General features: G+C 36.9%; 1 protein-coding gene across 3 annotated transcripts in view; it reads left to right on the top strand.

Moving 5' to 3' along the window:
- The window catches only part of LOC108559227 (nucleolysin TIA-1), a 92342-nt gene that overhangs the window by 40133 nt on the left and 27327 nt on the right, over nt 1-24882 (top strand). For all 3 annotated transcript variants that reach the window (XM_017916436.1, XM_017916434.1, XM_017916435.1), the window contains exon 2: nt 5315-5504. In XM_017916436.1, coding sequence (XP_017771925.1) covers nt 5315-5504 — 190 coding nt within the window. The remainder of the gene's footprint in view (nt 1-5314; nt 5505-24882) is intronic.

A 24882-nucleotide genomic window follows, 5' to 3' on the forward strand; every position in this document is an offset into this window, starting at 1 on the left:
ATAAATAAATAAATAAAAGGAAAGAAAGATCGAGCGAGGTGTGTCGTGCATCTAAATCAAAAGGAAGCGCTTCTCGCATGTCCTTTTCGCCGTTGCGACAAAGGAGCGCCGATATGCATCTCCTTCATCGAATTAATGAATTGAATAACTCAGCGACATACAAAATTCGCTCTTGTTTATTAATAAAATTTACGACAGAATAAAAATGCGCAACCCTATTCCTGTTCACTTCCGCCATCCACGCTCACACTCCGCTTTTCCACCCTCGCTCTCTGCCGCCACCCCGTTTGTTGCTTTGTTCTACATCTTCTTTTTTTATCCCTTTCTGCTAGCTCCGCTTTTTATTTATTTTAATCGTCGAATCCTTTTCGCATTGCGGATGGCGGATTCCTCTTCCTCTATGTTTATTTTTTCTTCTCTTCTTTCGTCCTTGCATCAGGCTACAACGCTATCTCCTAAAATTATATGTCGCGCGCGTAGCTAATTCCGATAAACTCGCGACTCCCTAAAGGGATTCTCATCCTCACCCCGCCGAAATTGCTGCGCAAAATGGTACACCCTTCATTTTCGCCCTCGGGCCGTTACAATTTGCACCTGAAATTCTCCTCCGTCGGCGATGCGTATAATTTTTCAACCCTTAATGTACATATTATTCAATTCATTAAGGGAATGGCTCCCTCGGTAACAGTAACATTACGGAGTAATTCATTAACCGACGCTTCGTCAACCGAACATCCGATTATCCGAAGAGTCATGCTGAATGCATGCATACTATTCCATCCGCAACTGCAGCAATACCAAAGCCTTAAGCCGTTAACACCAACGTTGCATTATTTTCTTCTTTCAGCAATTTTTATTTCACGCGGAATCGAAGCAAGTGAAATGCGCAACTCTGCGGATATTTTCAGCTGGAACTAATTTTCGAGCTTGCAGGTACTCACCGCCCTCCCACGCATTCGGTCTCCGCTGCCGCCGCCGCCGTCCCATGAATATTTTACGCGAATTACAATCTCCGCCAAAGTTCTACAATAGCAACCATCTTTTTCCACACAAATTACAACATATTACCCCAATATAAAACTACACTAGTTTCAGATGCCACACAATACTAATAATTATTAAAAACTGTACTTTTTCCTTCATTGCATCTATTTTATTTAAAATCTCATTAATTTTATCTTATTTTAATAAACTATGAATTACTGCTTAAAGAGCAATATAAATTGTACCTCGCTTAAGATTTTTTTTTTCAATTTAAAATCTGTTAAGTATAAATATATTTTGTTTATTTCGGGTAGTAACAATTTGGAATTGAAATCATCGACAATTTTGCAATCGTTGTAAAGTGGAAATCTATTAAATTGCAATTACAGTTGTATGGTATGTAGCATAAAATGCACGAGAAAATCATATGTTTGGATTCATACAGCATCAAACGCACAGGTTGGAGCGTAGCTGCTTCTGTGTAGGCGGAAACATCCCCTTTGACAGTTTACTACTGCGTGTCGATCCAGCGAGGCAAAAATTGCATTATCACATCCACCGTATGAAATAGGCCAATCCAAGTTTTATAGTTCACTAGGAATTTCATCAATAGAAAAATGCTCTTCTTTTCTTTTTTTTTTTCATTTTATGCAATATGAGTAGTAATAATTTGTAAGTGTCTGGAGGAAAATGTACAACTTAATTGCTTTTTAACTTTGCGCATTTTTGGGATTCCTTCGTTGGTGTGAAGCAAACAAAAATTGTTGTCTCCGGAGCGGACATTCCGGAATTGCTGTTACGCATTTCAGTTTAATGTACTTCCATGGAATTGATCTGGCGAAACGTCAGAGGAACGTGAAAATATAAATCAATCAGAGTTGTAATTGAATACTGACTGTAGATGTATACACGTGACAAATTGCACGTGGAATAAGAATATCGACGTTCAAGGATGATATCCTTTTTGGACTTGGGATAATTATTAATTTCGATGGAAGATTAAGTGGGTTTAGCGGAAATGAGAACAAATGTGTATTGATACGAATATTCGGATGGGGGTTGCAAAAGCTGGGGGGACGTCGATTGATTAATGAATGTGCAGCCGCAAATACCGCCCAAACAGCGCGTCCAATAAATATTGTATTAGTAAAGTTTCGCAGCAAGCGTCCTCCACCCCGCGCGCACAGACCACCATTTACATACAGAAGTAAGTTATAATTGAGGGCCAAATACGGACCTGACCGGCATGATCTAACAGGTCATTGGGGATTTAAGTTGGCAAATACAACCGCCCTTATCGATATTTTGTATCGGCGCGTATATTACCCTAACCATCCAAACGCGCCGCCACCCCCCAGACCCGAAACACCATTGTGCTGGTCATTGCCAAAAGGCGCTATCGCATGAAAATCATTAATGACCGCCGCCTGAATATTAGTCATTCATGAAAACCTCTAATTGTCTGAACGCATTTATCCATTCGTTATACTATTTGCTGAAACTAAAGTAATTCCACCAATCTTGATTAAATTTGCAATCATAAGACAAAATTGCATAAACCTTGCAAGTATAACAAATATATCTATTTAATAGTATTGACAAATTTATATTTCATTAATAGTTTCCAAACTTATGATACAATATCTTAGGACAAATCGGAATAATACATTAATAATCAATTGAAAGTGGATGTACACACTTAAAATTGATTTATATAATTTAGGTTAAAAGGGTGAAACAATGCATAATGGAAGTAATGCAATTGTACTCTTTGTCGCATTGGCTTTCTGTTTAAATTCACTTACACTTATTATTTTAGTCGCCACCAGCTGTTTCACACACGAGCGAGTGAAGTGACTCGATATCTAACCAACTTTTACTACCTGTAGCTTTCAAGAACGTTCTGGTATCGCATCTAACTTTGGTTAGCAGTTACAACTTCTTTCCCCTTTCAACTTTAGGACGTTCAACTTGCAGCAAAGATATCTAACATATATACGACCAGTCTACGCCACTGGAGTATCCGCAGAGGAAGATGTCAATCCAAATCAGATTCCAGTTCATCGACCTGCTTGCAGGATTTCTTTTTTTTTTCTGACCGCTCTCTCTCTATGACTGTACGTCCTCTCCCTATCCTTCTTGGCTACCGGCTAAGTCAGGTCTCGAGGGAAAAGGTATAAATTTCGGTTGGATTGCGATGCGTGACGGGCTCGAATTTCGAGGTGGACGCGTTCCATTTTCCTTTTCCCTTCAGTATGTTTGTATGTGTTTTTTTTTTACTTCCCTTTCGTCCGGGATTTGCGGAGAACGGCTTAAACGAGGTGCAAGTCGGGGTAATAGCTGAGTTATGAATGCAGTCGGTATTAACATCGAGTTTGACCGCTTGCAGATCCTATCTCGTCATAATAAACCGTCTGTCATGCGAAGTCGCGTGTCCTAACCATGACAACGTGAAATACACTCGACCTGCCTTCGTCTCCCTCCTTTTGCCACCCCCGATTGTCGCCGACACCGCAGTCCACCCGTGGACGCAACAATCCTATTATTGTTATTATTATTATTTGTACTCGTTGTGTGCGTTTTTTTTTTTTGCTCTCTTTCTCTTTCATTAATTAAACAAATGAAATATGTATATATGTGCATACATACATACATAAATAATTGTAATTTTATGGCGTTTGATATGCAAAGCGATTCCTAAACGGCGCGACAAATAAGAACTCCGGCAGAAACAGTTTCTCACCCTTTCGATTTATCACGGCGACTTGGAAATGCGCATTTTCCTTGGGAAAATGAATTAATTAGGGGTAAAATATGCGGCTTTGGGGGATTTCCCGTAGATTGCGTACCAATGGAATTGTATACTTCGGTATGTAATGTTATGGTGTAGAACGGAATGGAATGGAAAGGAAAGTAAAGGAAAAGCGGATTGCGATTAGGAGAAGATCGAAACAGAAACATCGGGATGGTGGTTGGTGGCTGAGGGTGTGCGGAATTCGGTGCGCAAGTTAGTTGTAACCGACGGTTAGTTAGAGCTAGTTAGAGAATTCGGTTAGCAGTCGATAATTAACCAATCGGAGCGTAATGAATATGTAAGCGAGCCGACGGACATGCGATATTTCTCGCCAATTACAGGTGTACCTGTAGTTTGGTCATGCAGTAAACATCGTCTATCCGGCAACAAATGTTGACCGAAAACTAAATGAGCATTGCCAACAAACGGCATCGGGCTCTTATATTTAGCGTGTGTTTATATGCTTTCTGTGTGTTTGTGTGTAATTGGGGGGAGGTTATCAAGTCACGCATGTTGGGATGGGGTGGTTTAAATATGCAGGAAATTTCTGTCGCTTTATTGATTAAAACTTAGTTTCTATAAAGGCTGTAGGCATATAATTTCTTTCGCGCAAACCGCCGACACTCGCGGCAGCCGCCACCGCCGCAACCGCCCCCATTTTGCATTTATAATAAAACATTTTATTAGCTTTGGAAAGTTATCAAGCCATAAAAACGGAATGAACTTTGCGCCCTTCTTTCCTCTTTATATATTTATTTTTTTTTATTTTTTAGGTTGGGGACGGCTTTGTTTACCTTTCATTTATAAATAAATAATACGACGTCGAAATATGATTTCGCCCTTTTTAATTTCTTTTTAATTTTACTCTTTGTTTACAATCCTTTGTTTTAGTTCTCCTTACGTACATATGCTCATACAATTCCTTGTCAATTCTCCAAAGTACAATTTGCTTATTCAGACTATTAATTATGTTTTATCAAATATTATTAACCGGTTGAAAAACTACAGTATATTATTTTCTACAAATAAAGAATTATTTATGAGAATCTTTTGATTAATTTACAAAATCATATTTATTCTGAACATCAGCTTTTTTCATACAAAATAAGATAATATTATAATTAATTTACTCTTACTGTTTTTATCTGGTTTATTAGCATACATATACTTCCTATTAGAGTATACGAGAGATATTCACGTGCGACTTTGCTTATCAGGCGTAGTGTGGGCGCACCATTATGGTAATACTTGGATTCTTGTTTGAAAGTATTATCTTCAAAAAATGTATTTAGTAGCTTCATCTTTGTGTTTATTTGTGAATCTAGCGTACGTTCCTATGAATGTTTTGTACGTTAGTACGAATGAAGTATTAAAAGAAAATGTAAATCTATTAATTTATTGTAATCCTTTTTTCTTAAAATGAAAATTAAGATTTTCACCTGCGATGGTAGCATATGCAAGAACATCCAGTTATTGCGCTTTTGCGGTGAGGTTCCTGTAAAGTGCAGTTGATTAATGTGCGGTGGTTGTTTACAGGACATGAAAGGTGGGTGGGCGACCTCGCCTGGGAGCAACGCGACCGCACCTACAGCAAATCCACCCCCAACGCTGCTCGCCGTGCAGCCTCTTCTGACGCAGACCAGTACACCGGTGCAGACCCTACAGCCCATGCCACCCATGCCGCCCATGCAACCGCCCCCAGCGCCGCCGAAGCAGGACACATCCAGTAAGTGCTTCAATTATTTATCTCCACTTCGCCGAAACCCCTCGTTGTTTCCCAATAAAACAATTAGAAAAAGGCCCCGCAGCAATTCGACCAACACACCGGTCCTTTTCCCACATGCAGAATCTATACATATAGATACACAAACACATTCAGATACAAATATATATATATATATACAGAAACTTGTCACACATGTATACTTGTCAGTGACTTATTTCATTACTCAATTCAAGTATAAACAATATTCCATTTATTGAGCTTAACTAACTTGAGATTGAGTAAAAAATTGATCTTTTATGATATTTGTTTAAAAAAAATGGTTATAAAATTGTATGTGTTTTCGTAAGTTCGATGGCTGAAGGAATATGAATATGTATATCTCTGGAGAACAAGAGAAGAATATATAGTTTCATTGGTTATTGTTTTATATGATTTGTTATTGGAGGAGACCGACGTCGGCATTCTATTTATGTAATTCAACGACACATGTTTCATTTTTATGTTGATCGTAAAGTGCGTTTTGCCATCTCGTCGGCCCATCAAATTGGGACATTCATGCCTGCGGATGTCGCTTCCTGCCGGTGAGACAGAAATAAAGAAAGATAGAGATAGAGAGAGAAAGATAGAGCAGGATGAGGATGGCAGGACGAGATGCAGGCGCGCCCTTCATTTAAATTTCAATGGAATATAAAAGTTCGCTGAATTCAATGAGCTATGCGCCTACAGTGTATCGCAATGAATTGCACATCCTCCTCCGGAACTCCCCAGGACGAAGGGAGACAATAAACGGTAAAACTTAGATTGCAACCCCGTTACTGCCGCATTCCAGTATTTTAATCGCGTGCGGTCTTATCCGATGTCGCGAATGTATTATGCATACATGCCGTTGCACCGCAGCCACCGCAACCTTGTTAGAGTTCCAATGGATGTCGTTTCGACGCATCAGCAGCGCGCCGCATATTTAGCAGATACGTGATATTATCCTGGATAAATATAGGGTACTTCACGGTTTACGGATATATCCTGAAGGGATGGCCTCTTCGTTACAAGCGTATAAAGAGTTGACGCGGTGGACACAGCATCTCCCCTCACTTCATCTCTCACTACTTCAACGACTATAAAGTTTATATCTGCATTTCAGTAACATTACTGTAATCCTTCCATTGTAGTATACAACTCTAAGTATCAATTACATTTAGCGAAATTAGGTTAAAGCTAGGTCCAGAATGTTACACTCATTTAGCCTATATAGAAACATAGTATTTACAAACAGATTTTCTACTAATTTCATTGGAATTGACTATCTAAAAGTTTACCCTCAAGTACATAACAGCATCAAAACCATAACATTATATTTAAAATTTCAGTTTAATTACAATTTGTTTAATACAAAATTCAGAATATTACATTTCTTATTATATTTATAAACATATTTTACTAGTCAGTTTTAGTATGACTAATTTCCTTGGTACGTTTCATAAGATTTCTTTGAAATGTTTTCATTTGCAGGCCGTTATGTATAATAGTATTGAGAACATACCAAGCTTAGTAGGTGATTGTTCGCATGGTATTAAAACTTAATTCACCGTTTTCAGTGCAAATACCCTGAAAGAATGCATATATATTATCAAGTAAGAATTTTCAGTTGAAACAGAGGAAGAAGGAAAGTTTATCTAGGAAATACAAAGAGAGCTTCTATGAATGCACCCGCAGCTAAGTTTTTTGATAACAGCGCTACGATTCATTCGTTTTAATTGGATATTATTACGTCAAGGTAAAATAATACAATCTGTTTATATAAAATTAAATATCAATCGAGAATTAATTTTCTTGCGAATTAATAGTTAGGAGTATTTAATTAATAAATTAATTAATTATACGAGGGCGCGCATTAAGTGCAATGAAAAGTTGTGGACGTTCAAAGGAATTCCATTTTATTTACTCTTTCCTTTTGTTTCTCTCTCATTTCTTTTGTAGTTATTTTTCGGCCATTCAATTCGGAACGTTCACGGTCAGAAACGTTTATTGTTATGCCCGTTCCTGATACACGTTTCCGTTTAATTAATCATCGTTGCGCTGTGGTTGTATACATCCAGAGGGATGCTGGGAAAGAGCAGGGGGTTGTTGGAATAAAAATAAATAAAAGGAAAATTGGGGTGGTTGGTTCGGATGGAGAAGTGGAGAGAAGAATGAATTTGGTTGCGGGCTATGGCCGAGGCACAATCGGGAGGTCCCGACCTTTGGCCGCAATTCCTACTGTCGTGTATAAATAAAGGAACACACAGGGGTGGCTTAGGCGTGGGGCGTGCGTATGTGTTTGGGGAGTTACAGGTATATTTCATTAATGTGGTCCGTTGGAGGCGAAGCCTGACTTGGGCCGTAATGCAGGAACTTGTACTTCATATTCCATACCTCGAGCTATGTACCTGTTATTCCTGCAAAACACATCACAGCGTGTGCTTATTTATTTGCAAGGACCTCTGCGGCTTTTCTGAATTGGACACTATTCTATCCTACGTCCATCTATCCCTGTTCGACGATCGAACACGTAATTGTGTCCCTTCGTCAGTTAGAATCAGATGAAGGGACGAAATCCCTGTAGTCCTTTATATTTTTTAAATGAGTTGCCTTATTTTAACAAATTATTTTATATACATCTATTCAGTTTGATAATGTTATTTTACATATACTAATTAAAATTTTCTAATTACATAAATTAATTATTAAACAAAACTCAAATCTATTAAGAAATTCCTTGAATTGTCAATATTTAAGATATTGAAATCGATCAGATTGTAAATAAATATTGGACGATTTTTAGAACAAAATTATTGCTTGCTTCAAGCGGAATTACTTCAAACCCTTCCATCTCTCTGCCGTTAACGCAATGACTCATTTCCGGTATTCCGAAAATATACTAAATTTATATACGTACAGCAATCCCGTTTCCGCGAAGCCCTGTATTTAAGAAAACCAATTTGTAGCGGTTCGATACAAAGTGATCGTCCCGGTGCTTTCTCGCAAGGCATTGTTAAGCTTTGCTCTAACCATCCCCCGAGCTAGCATCCCCCCATCCCCATCCCCATTCTCATCCCCCGAAAAACCGAATAGCACCGCAGTGCCGATAAATTCGAACGACACATTTAATTTGTTATTTAAAATCACCATTTCCGTTTGTCCCGTTTGCAACCGCATTTTGGACCGAGGATTCAATCATGCAGTTTGCACCAATCGCGTTGTCCGCTTCGCCTCATTTCCAATTCCTGGTTTTGGTTGCACCCAATAACCCATCTTCATTTACAACTGCAAAGAACATTTACAGATAATTCTAATCTTTACACAAAACAACAAAAATCTTTGGATTTGAGCTTGCTTTTGTATTTCTAGATTTAGTTGGAAAATTTTGCTCGTTAAACCATTCCTTGTAAAATAGTAATATATGCAGGACAATATCCTGATGGATATCGTCCATAGTTCTGCAAACAGCAGATCTAAGGATTACGTCGAGGGGTTGGCGGAGCTGGAGGAGCAAAAACAAAATGGTTCCGTGTGTGAATGTGTGCGTGTTAGAAAGGGATGGAAGATGGGAAAAAAATGTGGAGAGAAAGAGAGAGAAGGAGAGAGGGTGAGAGATATTCGAGGCAGGTCCTGCGGGACGTTTCACACTAATTATGGCCTCGTTACATGGATCGCATCTCGTGCTGCATGAAACGGACGCATTCGGCCGAAGCACATTTATAAATACATATTTTATTCATGCGAATGGTCAACAGACATCGTTCCCCCTGCAAAACTGCATTGTATCCCGAAAACCTTTTCAGCCTGAATTAAATATGCAAACTAGGGACTCTCGTAAAAACTTTTACTATGAATTTTAAACACTCAATAAACAACGCCCATTGACTCCGAATTACACCACGCCACGTGCTGAAACTTTATTTATTTCACTTATATATCATTCATTACTAATCGATGCAATACACAATGATTATCGACAATTTCAACTAAAATTATTTCAATAAATTTATTCTCACCAATTTTTNAAGTGGACACAAGCAAATACGTGATGCCAGAGCGTTATTGATTCGCAAATAATGCACGTAAAGTATATTTATTTCAATTTTCGTCTCACACTTCATCGATTTCCATCTATAAAAAAAAATTGGTATTGAAGAAAAATAAATTATTGTATTTACATTAATCTGCGCATCTTCTATTCAATGTAGGAAAGCGGATTTACTCTTCCATCCAAAAGGGAAACTTGGGACGGTGAACAATGGCAAAAGCGAAATGAAGCAGGAAACGCGATCGTTGTTTTTATTCGTACTCTTTGCCATTTCGCGCATTAAATGCCGCACTTGCCGTTGGCTTTAAAACAATGGAAGAAGCGAACACATGGAAAACTGCGGAAGGCAAACAATTAATTGCCACTGTTTCGCAGGACAAATAAGCGGATTGGCAGCATTTGCACATAGACCACTTCCGTCGTTATTTATAATTCAAATCGAAAAGCTTCGTGGAAGGGTCGGAGAGGGGTTGGTTGGTTGGTTTTTGAGGACAAACGTGTCCTTTGATTATGTTCGCGGCTGCGGAGGCGGCGACATTATTTATGCTCGTTCGCATTAAATAGGCATTACCGAAGAGTCATTTGGAGCGGGAGCCGTTAAGTGTTTTGTACTTCTTTTTTTTTTCTTCTTCTCCTCCGTCTGCCTGAAGCCTTTACTTGGGACTATAATGGGACTACTCTAATATGTTTTTCTTGCATTCATTCCGCTGATTGCGGGTCTGTCCCTTTGCATCATTGGGAACTTATCAACTGCGCTCAATTTAAATTTAAACGTTCAATTTACCATAAACTGTTTTATGTCAATATAGGTTTTAAGTGAAATATATACATGTCTATTTTGGAATTACAAACCCATGATTATATATTGATAGTATATAGCGTTAGCTGTTAAGAAATTATATAATTCAAATGCGAAATATTACTTTGCAACTACTCACAATTCCTGAGGAATCTACTAAACCGGGTATAGGAATTATACGCTGAGTGCTGACATGTCTTACGTAGTGATTAGCGTCCGATGTCGTCTCTTGGGCATTTACAAATAACACAAGCTGTTTTAGTCCTTAACGTCCGAAAGCCTCGTCCCTTCTATACCTTACTTCCATCCTTCCAGCTTCGAATTTGGGTCAACTCCACGCCATAAATAACTCGATTTGAAGCTCTTCGTGACGTTCTTAAACTATTGTCCTCCCAACTAATCCTCGCCATCGAACTCTATTTCTATAAGAATGATTATTAATTTTTGGATTTTATTATTCCATCAGTGAAACAATAGTTGATCGTTTGATGTTCCGTTGAGCTCGAATAAAGTATTAATGCATCCCTAGCTATTATGTCGGAGTGTTAGTGAAATCCACTTGATGTTTGGATAATTACTTGATTCGCGAATGAATAATTTCCAGTATTCCTATTTGGTATTTTACGGAACAAACAGGATCCAGGACTGCTAAGCAATTCTCTTTATGAAGTAGTCACTTTGCGAAATTCGTTTCGACTTCAAATGCGATACGTGTGTTTAAATATACTTAGGATCTCCCTCATAAATTATATATAAGCAAAATCTTTTTACATTTTTTTTTTAATTTACGTTCTTTTTTTTTTTTCATCAGAATCATTATTTCCTCTCCTCTCTCGAGATTCCTCTCGTCTCACAAAGACCTCCTCTGATCATACCTTTAATATTTAACATTGCGCTCGCTCGCCTGTGATTGCATTCGTACAGGTGTGGCCTCATCGATTCCTTTCAGGATTCGTTACAATTTCAAAATCCTTGTTTGCTTAGAAACATCGCCTTCCTGTTTATTTGAACACTTTTGTTCGCCTGCATTCAGTCTCCCTCTATTTAGTTGTCGTCCTTTTTATAATCAATCTCAGCCAGCCAACCGTGGAAATCCCCCAATCTCCTCTACTCCTTGTTATTTACAGCGCTTATGTTAACAAATAATTAACAAACGGACGTTTACCGCAAAATCCGACCATTAATCACCGACGTAATATAAACATCCTGGAGGATGATGCGCAAGATGCTGCTTATTAAACTGTAGATTACATTGAATTCAGACAATTTGATTAATGCTTTGCTCTCCCTGTATTTTGGATAATCGCAAAAGGACCTCACTAATTCTACGAATATAGTTGACCAATGGATGCAAATTTACACCAGCTGTTACTGTCGTATTTTCTATGCAATATCACTACAATTTTACTATTTACATATTATTTAAATATATATTTTCATGTTCTATTGCAAGCTCATAATTTCGGTTGCTATGGATATAATTGCAGTTGCTAAGAACGCTACTCTCGTTACTAAGGACGCTTTACGGTTGGTATGGACATAACGATAGTTGCTAAGGACGCTTTGCAATTAATATGTATCCATAAGAGTTGCTAGAAACGCCAAGCAAGTAAACATTGCATTAAGAATATTATCACCAAACCGAATATATAATTACCAACGCATGTGAAGTAATTGTTTGATTCTAGATGCCGTTTGTAGCTGCTACTTGTTTTTAAATACAGGTTTAAAAAAAATATAAATAGGGAATGCGCAAAATTGGGTAAATATTTTATTTATCGACAAGCCGTGAGCCGGTTGGTGTATATGTGTGTGCGCGGAAAGTTCTTTGCGATGCAAAGTATATAAAGCAGGACATTTGCAAGCAGGCGATGTTTATATATTATGTATTCAAAGTGGAAGCTTTTTAAGTTGAAGCTGAAAGTAAAGTTGCATTCGCACTATTGGCAACGGTTTACAACGGTTATATACGTACACTCGCTCACATGTATACGGAGTGAAATTCGTAAACAAAAGAAGTATGGTAATATGTAAAGAGAAAAAATATAAATAAAAATAAATAAATAAATAAATAAACAAAGGATGGTCTGTACCTGTAGCTCTTGCATAAGATGTATTTTCTATCTAGCTGAAGGTTTTTCGGCTCTTTGTCCGCTCGCCTTTCGTGTTTTTCATCTCCGCCTTCATTGGCGGCGTCATCCCCGTCGCACTCTGTCTTTCTATCTAGTTATTGCGTTATAACGAGATAAGCCCTTCTGCGTGAACGTCACGAAGAGACAGGCCCTTATCGCCGGCCGTTTTCAACTCTTCCCCGAGGCTTGGCAGTAAACAGTAAGTGGCAGGGACAAAAGAAATGATTTGTCAAGATATGTTTCGTGGAGTAGCCCGGAGATGTTAACGCCATCCATTGCACGTTGTAATGCAGGCTGCCTCCTTCCTTATCGTGCCTAGTCATATACATCAGTGGTTCGGAACGATGCAACGCGGAACTCATTCTGTAGGTAAATTATTATCCCGACGGCTGACGGGTAACCAACTACCAGCGTCAGCATCAGCATCAGATATTGCCACGTGTGCAATACTTTTTTGCTCTCCCTACAGAATTGTGTTTACAAATAGAAGGCATAGCAATAGGGCTATTAGCCTGGTAGCGCATTAGCATTAACTATTAACCGGGCCGGAAGACACTGCCAGAAGGGAATTACAGAGCAGCGCACATATAGATTCCTCTCCGGGTGAACGGTGGATGTAAGGGTGCAGGGATTTGCTTGGATACTGCATTGACCCCTCCGATCCCCCTTAATACCCGTCATCTCACCAGCCATTATCACAAAATCAATTACAACCGTCAATTTCCATTTTATACCAAATCGAACGAGTATTACCTATTGTCGCGCATTAATCATACATCGTTCCGCCACTTCTTCCGTTTATAAAGACGCATATTCACATCATATCGCGTTTAACTTTTCCATCCCTATCGACCCGTATACCTTAACAGCACGCAAGGGTTTTTCACCAACGCTATCCTTTCTTGGAAATATTCAGGAAAGTTGACAATTTTAATATCGAATTTTAATTTACTTTGTGAAATAGTTTAGGGATGCAAATATATATATTTTTTTTGTTTGTATAAATTCGTGAAGGATAATAACGCAAATGAAATGCAATAAATGAAACAAGTTAGGTGCAGAGAGTCCTAAAACTTTACCAATTTAGCAACGTCGTTGCAGGTAGTATAGTTTCTGAGGGAAGCGCTGTTATATTTGCGACAGAGAACTGATTCGCTAAAGTGTAGAGTATAATTACAACTAGCCATATAGGAATTTATAAATTGTGTTTATATATAAAGATAGAGCGAGAGAGAAGGATTCATAATAGCGTTTCGCGTAGACTCACCGTTATATAATGTGTACTAAAATTATATAACGTATGCGCTGAAAGCAAAGTGCATTTCAGTAATCTTAAATTATGGACGATGTGACACACGATCTAAAATAAGACGACTGCAGAGGGTGAGGGTTACTGTTCGTTGAGAACTTTGATCAACCGTGGAGACGCGGTAGCAAGTAATACAGAGACAACATGTTAAGGAAATTGGTTTTGTTTGGGGCGAGACCCGAGTATTATATTCTCGCGCTTTGATATCCATCCGAATAAACTGCACTACCATATGTTACTACTACTACTACTACTTCACGTGTAAAAAAACAAAGAAACAAATAAATACACACAAAATAAGAGAGGATGAGGAAAAGTTTGTAACTATCCACGAGGACGTTCCAGTGTGTATCGCTTCGTCCATAATTTATATCCGCAGAACAAAGCGTCACATGCAAATCACTTTAAATCGCTGCCGCATTGTAATCGTTAATTACAGATGTGCGTCGAAACGGCATACTTAATGTTCCACCCAAAAGGGAATACTAATTGAAAAATAATTAAATTAATAATACATTGCTTGAATCAGAGAGAGGGAGAAGCATCCTGTGAATTCTATGAGTATTTGAGAGAGAAATAAAGCTTTTTGATCAAAGTTAAAACAATGCCAAACCAAACGGGCAAAAAAACGAACGCGGAGAGCGGAAAACAGAGGGTCAAAGGAGCAATCAGGTCCATTCTTTGATAAGGTACACAATGATATGGAAACACAATTTGGTCGGCATAAAACCAAACGATGATGCGTTTCTGTTATTATTATTATTATAATATTTATATATATATTTTTTGGTTCGTTTGCTTTGAAATCTTGCAATTAAACGGCACTTTTAATCCTGGAAGCATCGTTATCCTTAAAACCACGTATTGTTTCCGGGAAATTATTAAAGAACAGCAACTGTTTATTACGTACGCTTCGAACCGAGCCGAGCCGTTCCTTGGAAAAGACTCTATAATATTCATTAGCATGCTAACGGATAGCACGAACCTTCTCAAGCCATTGCATTGCCTCCGACTCTTCATAAAACAGTAATTCAATGAAATTGCGAAATCAGTTTGCACGCAAATCCCGATTTCCACCAACGTTGTAAATCTTTCAAACGATTTATTTTCAGTATTATTAATTTATGTGTTTATCCAAAAAAATTCACACAAAAGTTTCTTTCATAATACAGATATCTCAAAATCTATATTATTTTGTCAATAAATATTCTTTTTTTTTGTTATTTAAAATCGTTTTGCACAAGTGTTTATTACCTTCTGCATCCACCAAATCGTTGGGCAACGGTTCGAATCCTGGTCAAGCCTTGCCCTTTATGAGCCCTCTCGGTGCTTGCAACAATAGGGCATATGGACCTTCAGCCAAGTGGACAATGACAGTGTTAAGGATCACAGTCAAAGGAAATAGTGAAATCGCAGAGCATAAATGTACTACAAAACGACAGCCAACATACAAATTAAAAATCATAATAATGGTACCTATCCACCAGGACTCAATGTTCAATGATGAAGAGATTGTGAATAAAATTACACGACTTTAAAAAAAATATAAATTCTTATTATATATTAGATATTTTTGTTTATTTTCCAGCTTATATAATTCAAGCTTAAAAACTACGCATACTGATATAATAAATACTATAATATTTAATTATTTTTTAAAATTTCATTCAACTTTACATCAACATTATGAAAATTTGATACAATTTATGATGGTAAAAAGAAAATACAAGGTGATTTTAAATTGTTGCAACTATCCTCGAAACGATTTTATTTTTTCTTTTAGTTATTCTTTAATTATACTTTTCGGACTGCACAGAAGTGGGTCGAGGCCGTGTTTATTCTTTTTTACTCAACCAAGTTTGCATGTGTTTCCAATGTTCTCGTGTGTTTGTACGCGCGCGCGCGTTCATAAAGGCTTTTCCATAATTATAATGTAAACGTAATGCGTTTATACTGCGTTAGCTGGAATTATGTAATAATTTAAATTAGTATTTCAGGGCTAATTAAAATCAAATATTTCAGGGGCAAACATATGCGTGCGGCTACGAATATTACGCTGTGCGGCTTTTCGTAGCAAAAAGAGAATTAACAAAAACAAAAACAAAAAGACAATAAAAGAGAATAGTTATTAGCTTATTGTTCATTCGGAGTGTGTTTACGTACTTCGCGTATTTAATTAGCGCAGTGTGCATTGTTCTTGGTCCGTGAAGGGAGAAAATAAAGTGAGCTTAATTATTGAATAGTTTAAACACGAAACAAATTTGATATTTCTCTGTGTGTGTGTGTGTGTGTACGCGTTTGTTTTAGAAGGAAAGAAATTGCGGGGAGGGTGTGTACAGGGCTGGGCCGTCCGGTGGGAATTACGAAAGCAACCATCCCCCAAACCCCCTTCGCATTCGGGTTGATGTTTGCGTGGGGGTGGCGGCGGCGTCGAAGACCCACGTTTTTCTTCTCTGTCTAACTCACCCTTTTATATCTAATTTTTTCGCCCCTTTTTTTGCTCGTGATGTTATTATAATGTACACATCAACAGGCATATACAAAAGGGCCGGTCTCGACGAAATAATGGGTAATAATAATGGAATCATTCTTTGGTCAATTCTTCCGGTCGGTTGGGTTATTTGCGTTCCGAGGCCGCGCATAGTTCTGGGTATTATTGGGACGGCATGGGCAGACCGACCATAATAATATTTCACTTCCTGCCGTTGCTCTGCTCTGCGTACGCCCTGCTGCTCATATCCCATAGCTCATATTCCATATCCCATATCCCATAGTCCATTTTAATTCAACTCATCGCGTACACATATAAATATAAATATATATAGCATAGATATAGCAGTGTAGTATACTATACTACCCAGCGTATCCACCACCGCTCCCAATATTTTTGTTTTCCTTCTCTCGTGTTTTCCGAAAGCGTTCCACCCTCCTTTATTATGCTTTAATTAGTCTCTTTTATTAAATTTTATGAAGTTACCGTGCAAAAATAAATATTTTACGAGTGAAAGCGGCCGACGGCGATTGTTGCCAGAGAATATACCCGGCTCCATTTATACTTACTTATCTCCTTCGATAAGTATTTCAAAACGAAGCTACTCTATTTATTTTAAAATTATATATATACACACACACATTAATACCCCATTTCATTTAATACTGTTTATATTATTTTTTTATCAATTTATTTCACTTAATAAAACAATATTAAGCGTATTAATAATTAATCTTCATTGATTCTCAGAATTTTAAAACAAATATTGATGTTAAAATTGAATATAATAAATGCATAAGGTTTTAAACACGACTTTCTAACTACGGTAATCAATATTTGTTGATTTGTATAAAATATTTTGAAAATAATTTTTCCAATTATTTTAACAAAGACACATCTGCTGGCGACTACATGATTGTCTTATGAAAGGCTATTATTAATAGTTAACGATACAAATACGGATTTTTTTCATAGCATAATTGGATTAGGGCAATGTTGTATTTGTTCATTTCCCAATGGATTTGAAGGCTGAAGCTAAGTGAGGACGCGTATATTCCCTGCTTTATACACCCTACCTGTTGTTTTGTGCGTGGATAATGGGATGCATTTATTATTTATATTGTAAATCGATTTGGGTGTTTTTCATCCTCGCTGAAAGAAGTTTAAAAGGGCGAATTTCTGTATCTGTTTACGTGTGCGTTGTACTCCGTATTCTGTCCGTTTCCTGGAAAATTGTTAAAGATTCCATGTAAAGAATGATAAGTTTTTTATTTTTTACGAATGATCAGATTTCGCGCTGTCCGTGCATTACATCAAAGGCATCGAATATTTCGCTTGCATATCCTTCCTAAACCTTTCATTTTTCTCTCATACTTTAATCTATTGTGTAACATCGCTGTATTCTGTGAATATACTTACTTGCTTGCTTACTTCCCTCTTCAATATTTATGTATAATCCGAATACGGAATAAAAGCGTGCGGCCCGAAATCGGTGGAATGTGTATTTTATACAAACTACTCTTCTTCCGCGATTCATTTAAGCAAATATTGTCGACGGTGCTGCTTGCATGCAGAACATTCGTGGATTTTTATTGCACGAAAGCGCAGAGAAAGACGACTCTCATTGTTTTAACAAATGCAATAATCGAATTTCAAATTCTCTTGAACAATATCTGGCATAGGCTTAAAAAAAATAATAAGCACGTACAGACGAAGCGAAACAAATTGAGATTTGTATTTGGAAAATTGACTTGGAAGAAAATGAATCAAAATATTTTTATGTAAATTATTATTTTCTCAAAGGAATTTTCTTTTATTTTAAATATACATAATACAATTTTTTTTGAATTATTTGATAAATTTTATTTAGAAATGTTAAAATAAATGATTATATTGAATTGGGTAGAAAATTGTTATTTTAGTTTGGCGGGAATTTCGAAAGAAAAAGTAAATATTAGACGATATGGACATCCGGCTATCGGCGAGTGTCTAGCCCAGATGTAGCCCTCTTAGCGAAATGTTCTCACCCACCCTTCTATCCTTTTATCGTATTGCCAAATACAGGAGTCTATAAGTTTACATACGTCACCCACGACACAGATGCGACCCCGTCCTGCATTACTTTTGCGTTTTATATTTATAGGTGTATCTCGCATCTTATGCTCGCAAGTAAATATACAATGTTTCCCTTTGTACTTTAAATGCAATGTAAATTTTAAGCGACGCTATTTGCTCGCACCCGCGCCTCTGCCGCCTCCTTTTCCACCGCCGCTTCCAGTTCCAGGACCTCCGCTCCGCTAGGCTCCAGCTAAACAACCAGAAAACAATTAAAATTGAAACGGGGAATAGAATTAAAATAAATACGACGACGACGAAAGCTGAGCAAAAACAGGTCGTCTCGTTCGGCCTTCAAGCGAAAACAAACAAGTTAACTGCATTTCGCAAAGGGCACAAACTAACAATATTTCCACCAGCAAAACAAAAGAGATTCAACTGTAACCGCTGCAATATTATTATTATTATCAGTTTGTTTTATTTCAAATTCATCATGAAAACCTGACCAGAAAGGAAATCGACACTTCTCGATCTTAGGTGTTTTTTTATTTGTTCGATTGCGCCACTCTTCGAAACGGTTAGAGCTAATTGCCACAGTTAGCCGTTAATTTCGTTAAAGAAACTAATTAAGAACACAAATCAAGAACTGCAGCGCAATCAATCTCATGCATCCGGAATATTGTCGGATAGTGAACGTAAACGCAAGGGGAAGCGGGCCAATGAAATCCAAGTAACAAAGCCAATTATCTGATGCTTTGATCTAGCTTCGAGCCAGATCTCAGATCTGAAACGATCCCGAAAGATTTCAGATCGGTCACATTTCCGAGTTTCCTTTGTGCTCCATAATTTATCACTCATAATTTCCTCTCCTATTTCTTCTCCATCGGATCCACTCCTAATGCACAGCCTATACACTGTCTTCTATACTCACAGAATCTCAAGTTGTTATGTATCACCTCAAATCATTACACAATATCAACTTCATTGCAATCATATATTTTGAATTAACACTACAATTCTATATCATTCTTGGGCAATATAATATTCAAAAACAATGCATATACTTTTAAAATTTGCTAGTATACATTTTTGTTTCCAAGAATATCAATTTCATTGAAAGTTGCTATGCATCACATCTTTCAAAGACAGACAATAACTTCTTACCTTGTCCTTCCAACTCAGATAACATCCTTTGATCTATATGAAACTACTCTTTGAGAATCCAATTCCAGTCATATACTTTTCTGAGTACTGCTTTTCAAATAAATATCATTTTTTTTCTTAGAAATCTTAAATGTAATATATTGATTATTATCCTTTCAATTCCAAGTTGTTGCGCACTTACACCTAATAATTGAATTCCTTATATCTATTTTTGCGAGGAAGATTTTTTTTTTAATATTTTATTATCAATTTCGTTGTGGAAAACGAAAGTATCGTAATAAGAAAAACAAATTGTACTTCTATGCGTTTGTGGTTGAAGGAAACAATGGTGGTGTAATCAATACAGCAGTATTGTATTTTATTCGGAATCATGGATATAAATGTATGTAGGTATATGTACGGTGCAGGGTTAAAAAAAGAAGAATGGTAGGGTAGAAAGATGGGGAGAGCGTAACAACAATAACATTATAAATGGGCTTTGTCGCGTCTGTGAGCAAATACGTTTGCTCATACCTGAACAACAGCCGTATGAAACAGTTTCGCTCCGACAGAAAGACATAAAATCCCTCTGTACTGTAATTATAAGAACTATGCTTTGTGCAGATTAGTGCAGAGCCTGACAAGTGGGGACATATTATGGCGGTCATTCGGGGGGGCTTTATTATTGTACTGGCATTATTTTCCGCACTGCAGGTGAACTGACACGTCCAACATTGTGTATGCATTCCGAACAAGCCTCTCCACCCTTCGACCCCCTTTCACTGTTGATTTCCCTCCCGTACATTTTTATATTCTCCGCTGCGCACGACTTTTATTTTACTTTTTTTTTTCGTTGTTTCATTCACGAATGGCGAAATACGTTTTAGTTTTCAACCTGCCATCAAATTCGACAACATCCCTTAGAAAGCAAAGGCCGTCATGTACACGTTCTTTACTTCGTTCATCTTTCGCTTTCTTCTTGCGCACTATTCCACACCTATTATAATTTTCTGGCTTTTAAGTAATAAACCCTCGGATATGGAGAGCGCGTTACACGGGGTAATAAGATTGTGATGTGTTTAGAGGGTTGCGCTGCGGTATACTCGGTCTCATTTAAACTAACAAACTCAAATGGATAAATGTAATTAATATTTTTTTTTGGGGAGGCCGTGAGCCGTGTGAAATGAGGATGAATGAGTACGAAAAGTCACGGCAATGAGGACATACGAGCCGCGCCAACGCTCGTTGCTGAAACTCATGCAGGGCTTTATTAGCAAGCATTACAGAACAATACAACCCAACATCTCCACCCCTTAACTCTCACCCCAGTAAACATACATACATATATATTTTTATATAATTTATTTTGTTTTTTCCACCCTCATTGTCCGATGTGGCACGATCTTCAAAGTGGCGCGTACCGTCGGACATCGTTTGTGCAAATGCAAACGGAAAAAGGAAAAACGGAAGCTGCTTCTGGAGCGGGCCTTCGTAATTATGGGTGTTTGCGTTTCCGCTGGAGTTGCGGCGCGACCTTTGATGTGTTTTATTGCGAATGATTAATTTGCGCAAAGTTTTTGAGGCATTGCTAATACACCTGGACAGTCGGACGCTTGGGGGGTGCAAAAACTGTCACACAATTTAACCTGCGCTAAATTACGTCCAGCCGCTCTACAAACGACAATTGTTATGCCACCGAGCGCTCGTACAATCGCCGCCGCCACCCATACCAAATACATGCATTTTCAATAGAACTAAACCACAAATTCGATATAAACTACAGTACTTTTTCAGACCGTAAAATCAATTTTAGAAAATAAGTAAAAAATATTGCAAATCAAGAAGTATTTAAGAAAAATGCAGCCCTTATGCAACTGTATTCAATGCTTCTCAGATCCTATCCATGTTTATACAAGCATTAAAAAATTCATATTAATAAAGCCCCCCGACGTATAAAACATAAGTATCCCATCGGATGCAGGGATTTTTATATCTCAACATGCACGGGAATAAAAGCACATAAAGTTTCGGATACTTCGGCCGACGTCTTGCTTTTATTACGGACGCATGCATTTTGGAGGCGCGCATATCAAAATTTAAATAAATCGCTTTACGCGAAAAACTCACCCCCTACCGAGCCGTCTATTTTGGACATCTTTTAGCGAGCAAGAAAAGAAAGCATATTCATGCTGGCGGAAGCTGGAGCGGCTATACCGGTTCAAAGCCAATATTATTCATACCTCACACTTCGCGCGCCCAGCAGGACTAACAGGAAGCAACCGCCCCCGCATTCCAATTACCACCAATAAACATTCTGCACACGCTCCGACACATACTTAACATATACGCTAGCATTTAAATCATATTGAATTAGTATTTCCCAATTTCATCTTCGTTTCGTTATAACTTGTTGTATATTATTATTATTATTACTTTTTTTTTTGCTACCCTCTGTGTATTTTGTAATGGCGCCACAAAGTTTCGGTTAAATACGTCGCCTGAATTCCCATTAAGCGTAATGAAACATGACTGTTGCTGCGAGATGGGGGAAAGGGGACAGTTGTCCTTTCAGGTGCGACCGTAGTCCTGTATTATTATAGAGGTAAATAACGAATGGATAGGATTTCATTATATCACAACAGCCCTAAGGGGATCTGAGTCTGGCTTGTTTGTTGGAGTTTGCTTGTATTCGTACGCTGCATATTGTCCAGTTATATTTTATTTCTCAATGTATGCTTTTTGTTCAAACGAGCAATTGGAAAGCTTTATCCTCTAGAATGTACTCACGAACCAAACTCACCTTAATACTTATTCACCTAATTACTTCAAATTAATTAAATATATATATATACACATGAATATATTTGATGCGCAATTTGGCAAAACGACTAATTTATATCTACTTGAAGTTCTGCAACGGGATGTAATTTCGGAGATATATAGAGCGCGAATTAAGCCTCCTGGAGTAATAGTTGCCTATAATAAAATAAGCTTAGTTTTCCTTTATAGCTGTAGGTGCAACTGCTATAAAATCTATTAATCTTCCTATATATCACTTACCCCTTTCCGGCGGATATTTAATACTTTGGTCAAACATTGCGATTTCCGACAGAATTTAGAGCTTTACGGACTCATAATTTATCAATCACACGTTTCCGAACAAATTGCTTCTGCAAACAAACGCTCACATACAAACCATATATATTTATTTTATATATATATAAACACACACACATATAAATATCTGTATATATGTTACAATATAATTTAGCATTTGAATTATTTTTCTTAATAAAAAGATTTGTTTTTATTTGTGTCAAATATACATATTATTAATTAGTAAATGTATTACTATAATAAACTCTGAAAAACAAATCAATATATTAATTTAAGAAAGTGGATATACTTGGATAGGTAACAACTTGAAATTAAGTTTACAAAACTCTACTGAAGGTTTCAAGAAAACTCGAAAGTTTGAAAGAAACAAACTCTTAATATATAAAGTCACTCTAAAACGAATTTGTAGCTAAGGCACAAAAAAATTTGGGAAAGAACCAACAAGTTATAGAAAATTGAAAAATTTAATAAATACGTTACTAATAAAATTTTATCCTCGAAATGGAAAGTGTACGAGAAAATAAATTGAAAATTCTAATGTAATTTTTCATAAACGTATTAACTACAAAGCTTCTGTTTTTATTAAAATATGATTATGTAATTGAAAAATGTGCATAAAGAAGAAAGATGAAAGTAAAACATGCATAATAAATTGGATAAATACGTTCTCAGTATTTCCTTAGATTGCGAATTTAATTACATTTCGTTGTTAGTATAATAGTAAATGGTTAAGCTGTATCCATTGATATACCTTGCGCTAATATGCATCTGCATTTGAAAATCCATTAATCCAAGGATTTCAATGGCTCTAAGTTCAATAGTTAAAATTAGCAATTCGACGATTACTTGCGCGTGACACGTGCTCTAAGTTCCATTAACGGTCGCAAATAAGTTTTCCTTTCTAAATGTTTAGCGCCTGCGAGCGTTGTTTTTAATTTCATTCGAAACGTTAACTTAACGTTAACGCCATAAAAGCTTTGAAAGCAAAATGTACCCGGCGCATTCACAAATCTTATTACCGCTAAAATCTGTATCCTAATATCCATCCACATAGCAAATTTCCCACGTCAAGATTATCGATTATTTATACTTTCATTTCTATACTAATTCTAAATTAAAAAAAAAATTTATTTCCTCTTGAAATATAAATCTTTAATAATAAAACAAAGAAATATCAACTACAGTAGTAGAAAAAGTTGGGAGATTCATTTATCTTAATATGTAATTCATAAGTCCATTTGAGTTTCGTCCATTTCCACAATTCTATTTTGTTTATCTTCAACTTTCTGATTATAAGCCTTTAACAGCAAGCTTTATCCTGCAGATAAGAATAAAAAAAAATATGAATGCAAATATAAATACGAACAGACGTTGAGTGTTCTTGTTGAGTAATCTATGATTGCGAGAGATGATGTTTTCTTTAGCTTAGAACATCGTGATGTTATGGAGAATGCTGAAACGGTCCGCCCGTGCGGCGTCTCCAAAACTAGGGTCATGTTGTTTTCGTGCAAAACCTAACGGAATTAAAATAAGAATGTCTCAGTTAATGCTCAGAGCCACTAACCGAAAATGCCAGGACATGCGAGAATTTCGGGAATTCTCGAGAAACAACAACAACAAAAAAATATAGAGAGAAAGAGACAAGAACCGGAGACAATGTACTTTTTTTTTGTATGTGTTTGTGTGCATTTGTATTCGTCGGCTGCGCATGGAATCGATACATTCCAAAAATTGCATTTCGCCTCCCCCGCGCTTTTGTTGTTTAGGGGAAAATTAACTTCGATTTGGGTATTCCCATATTCGCTGAGTGTCATCGACGGTGGCATTTTGGGCTTGAGTCTGGCAGAAAATAATTACCAACAAATTCCTACACCCTCAATCACAACTCAAATTATTACATATTTGTTGAACAATACTTCGAAAATTTATGATTTTTTTTTTATTGTTGAACATCGATCATAATATATAACAAAACAACAATATTTTCCATGATTACATCGTTAGAATTACAAGAAATGTGAATAAATTACTTACGTAACAATAGTTTTGATTCAATGGTAATGATGATGATGACAAATAATTTCTCATTTATTAACACAAGTTTATTGAATTGAATTCCTTACTCGAATAAAGCAATGTTATATAATATATAAAATAACCGAATTCCTGTTTGGCATAATTATTTATTAAACACCAAAAAAAGTTCTTCAACGTCGTCGCACATGTTTCATTTTTGATGGCAAGTTACCTTTTCATGATCATGCTT

Source organism: Nicrophorus vespilloides, unplaced genomic scaffold, assembly GCF_001412225.1.
Source record: "Nicrophorus vespilloides isolate i.1.1-1 unplaced genomic scaffold, Nicve_v1.0, whole genome shotgun sequence".
NCBI classification, from domain to species: Eukaryota; Metazoa; Arthropoda; class Insecta; order Coleoptera; family Silphidae; genus Nicrophorus; species Nicrophorus vespilloides.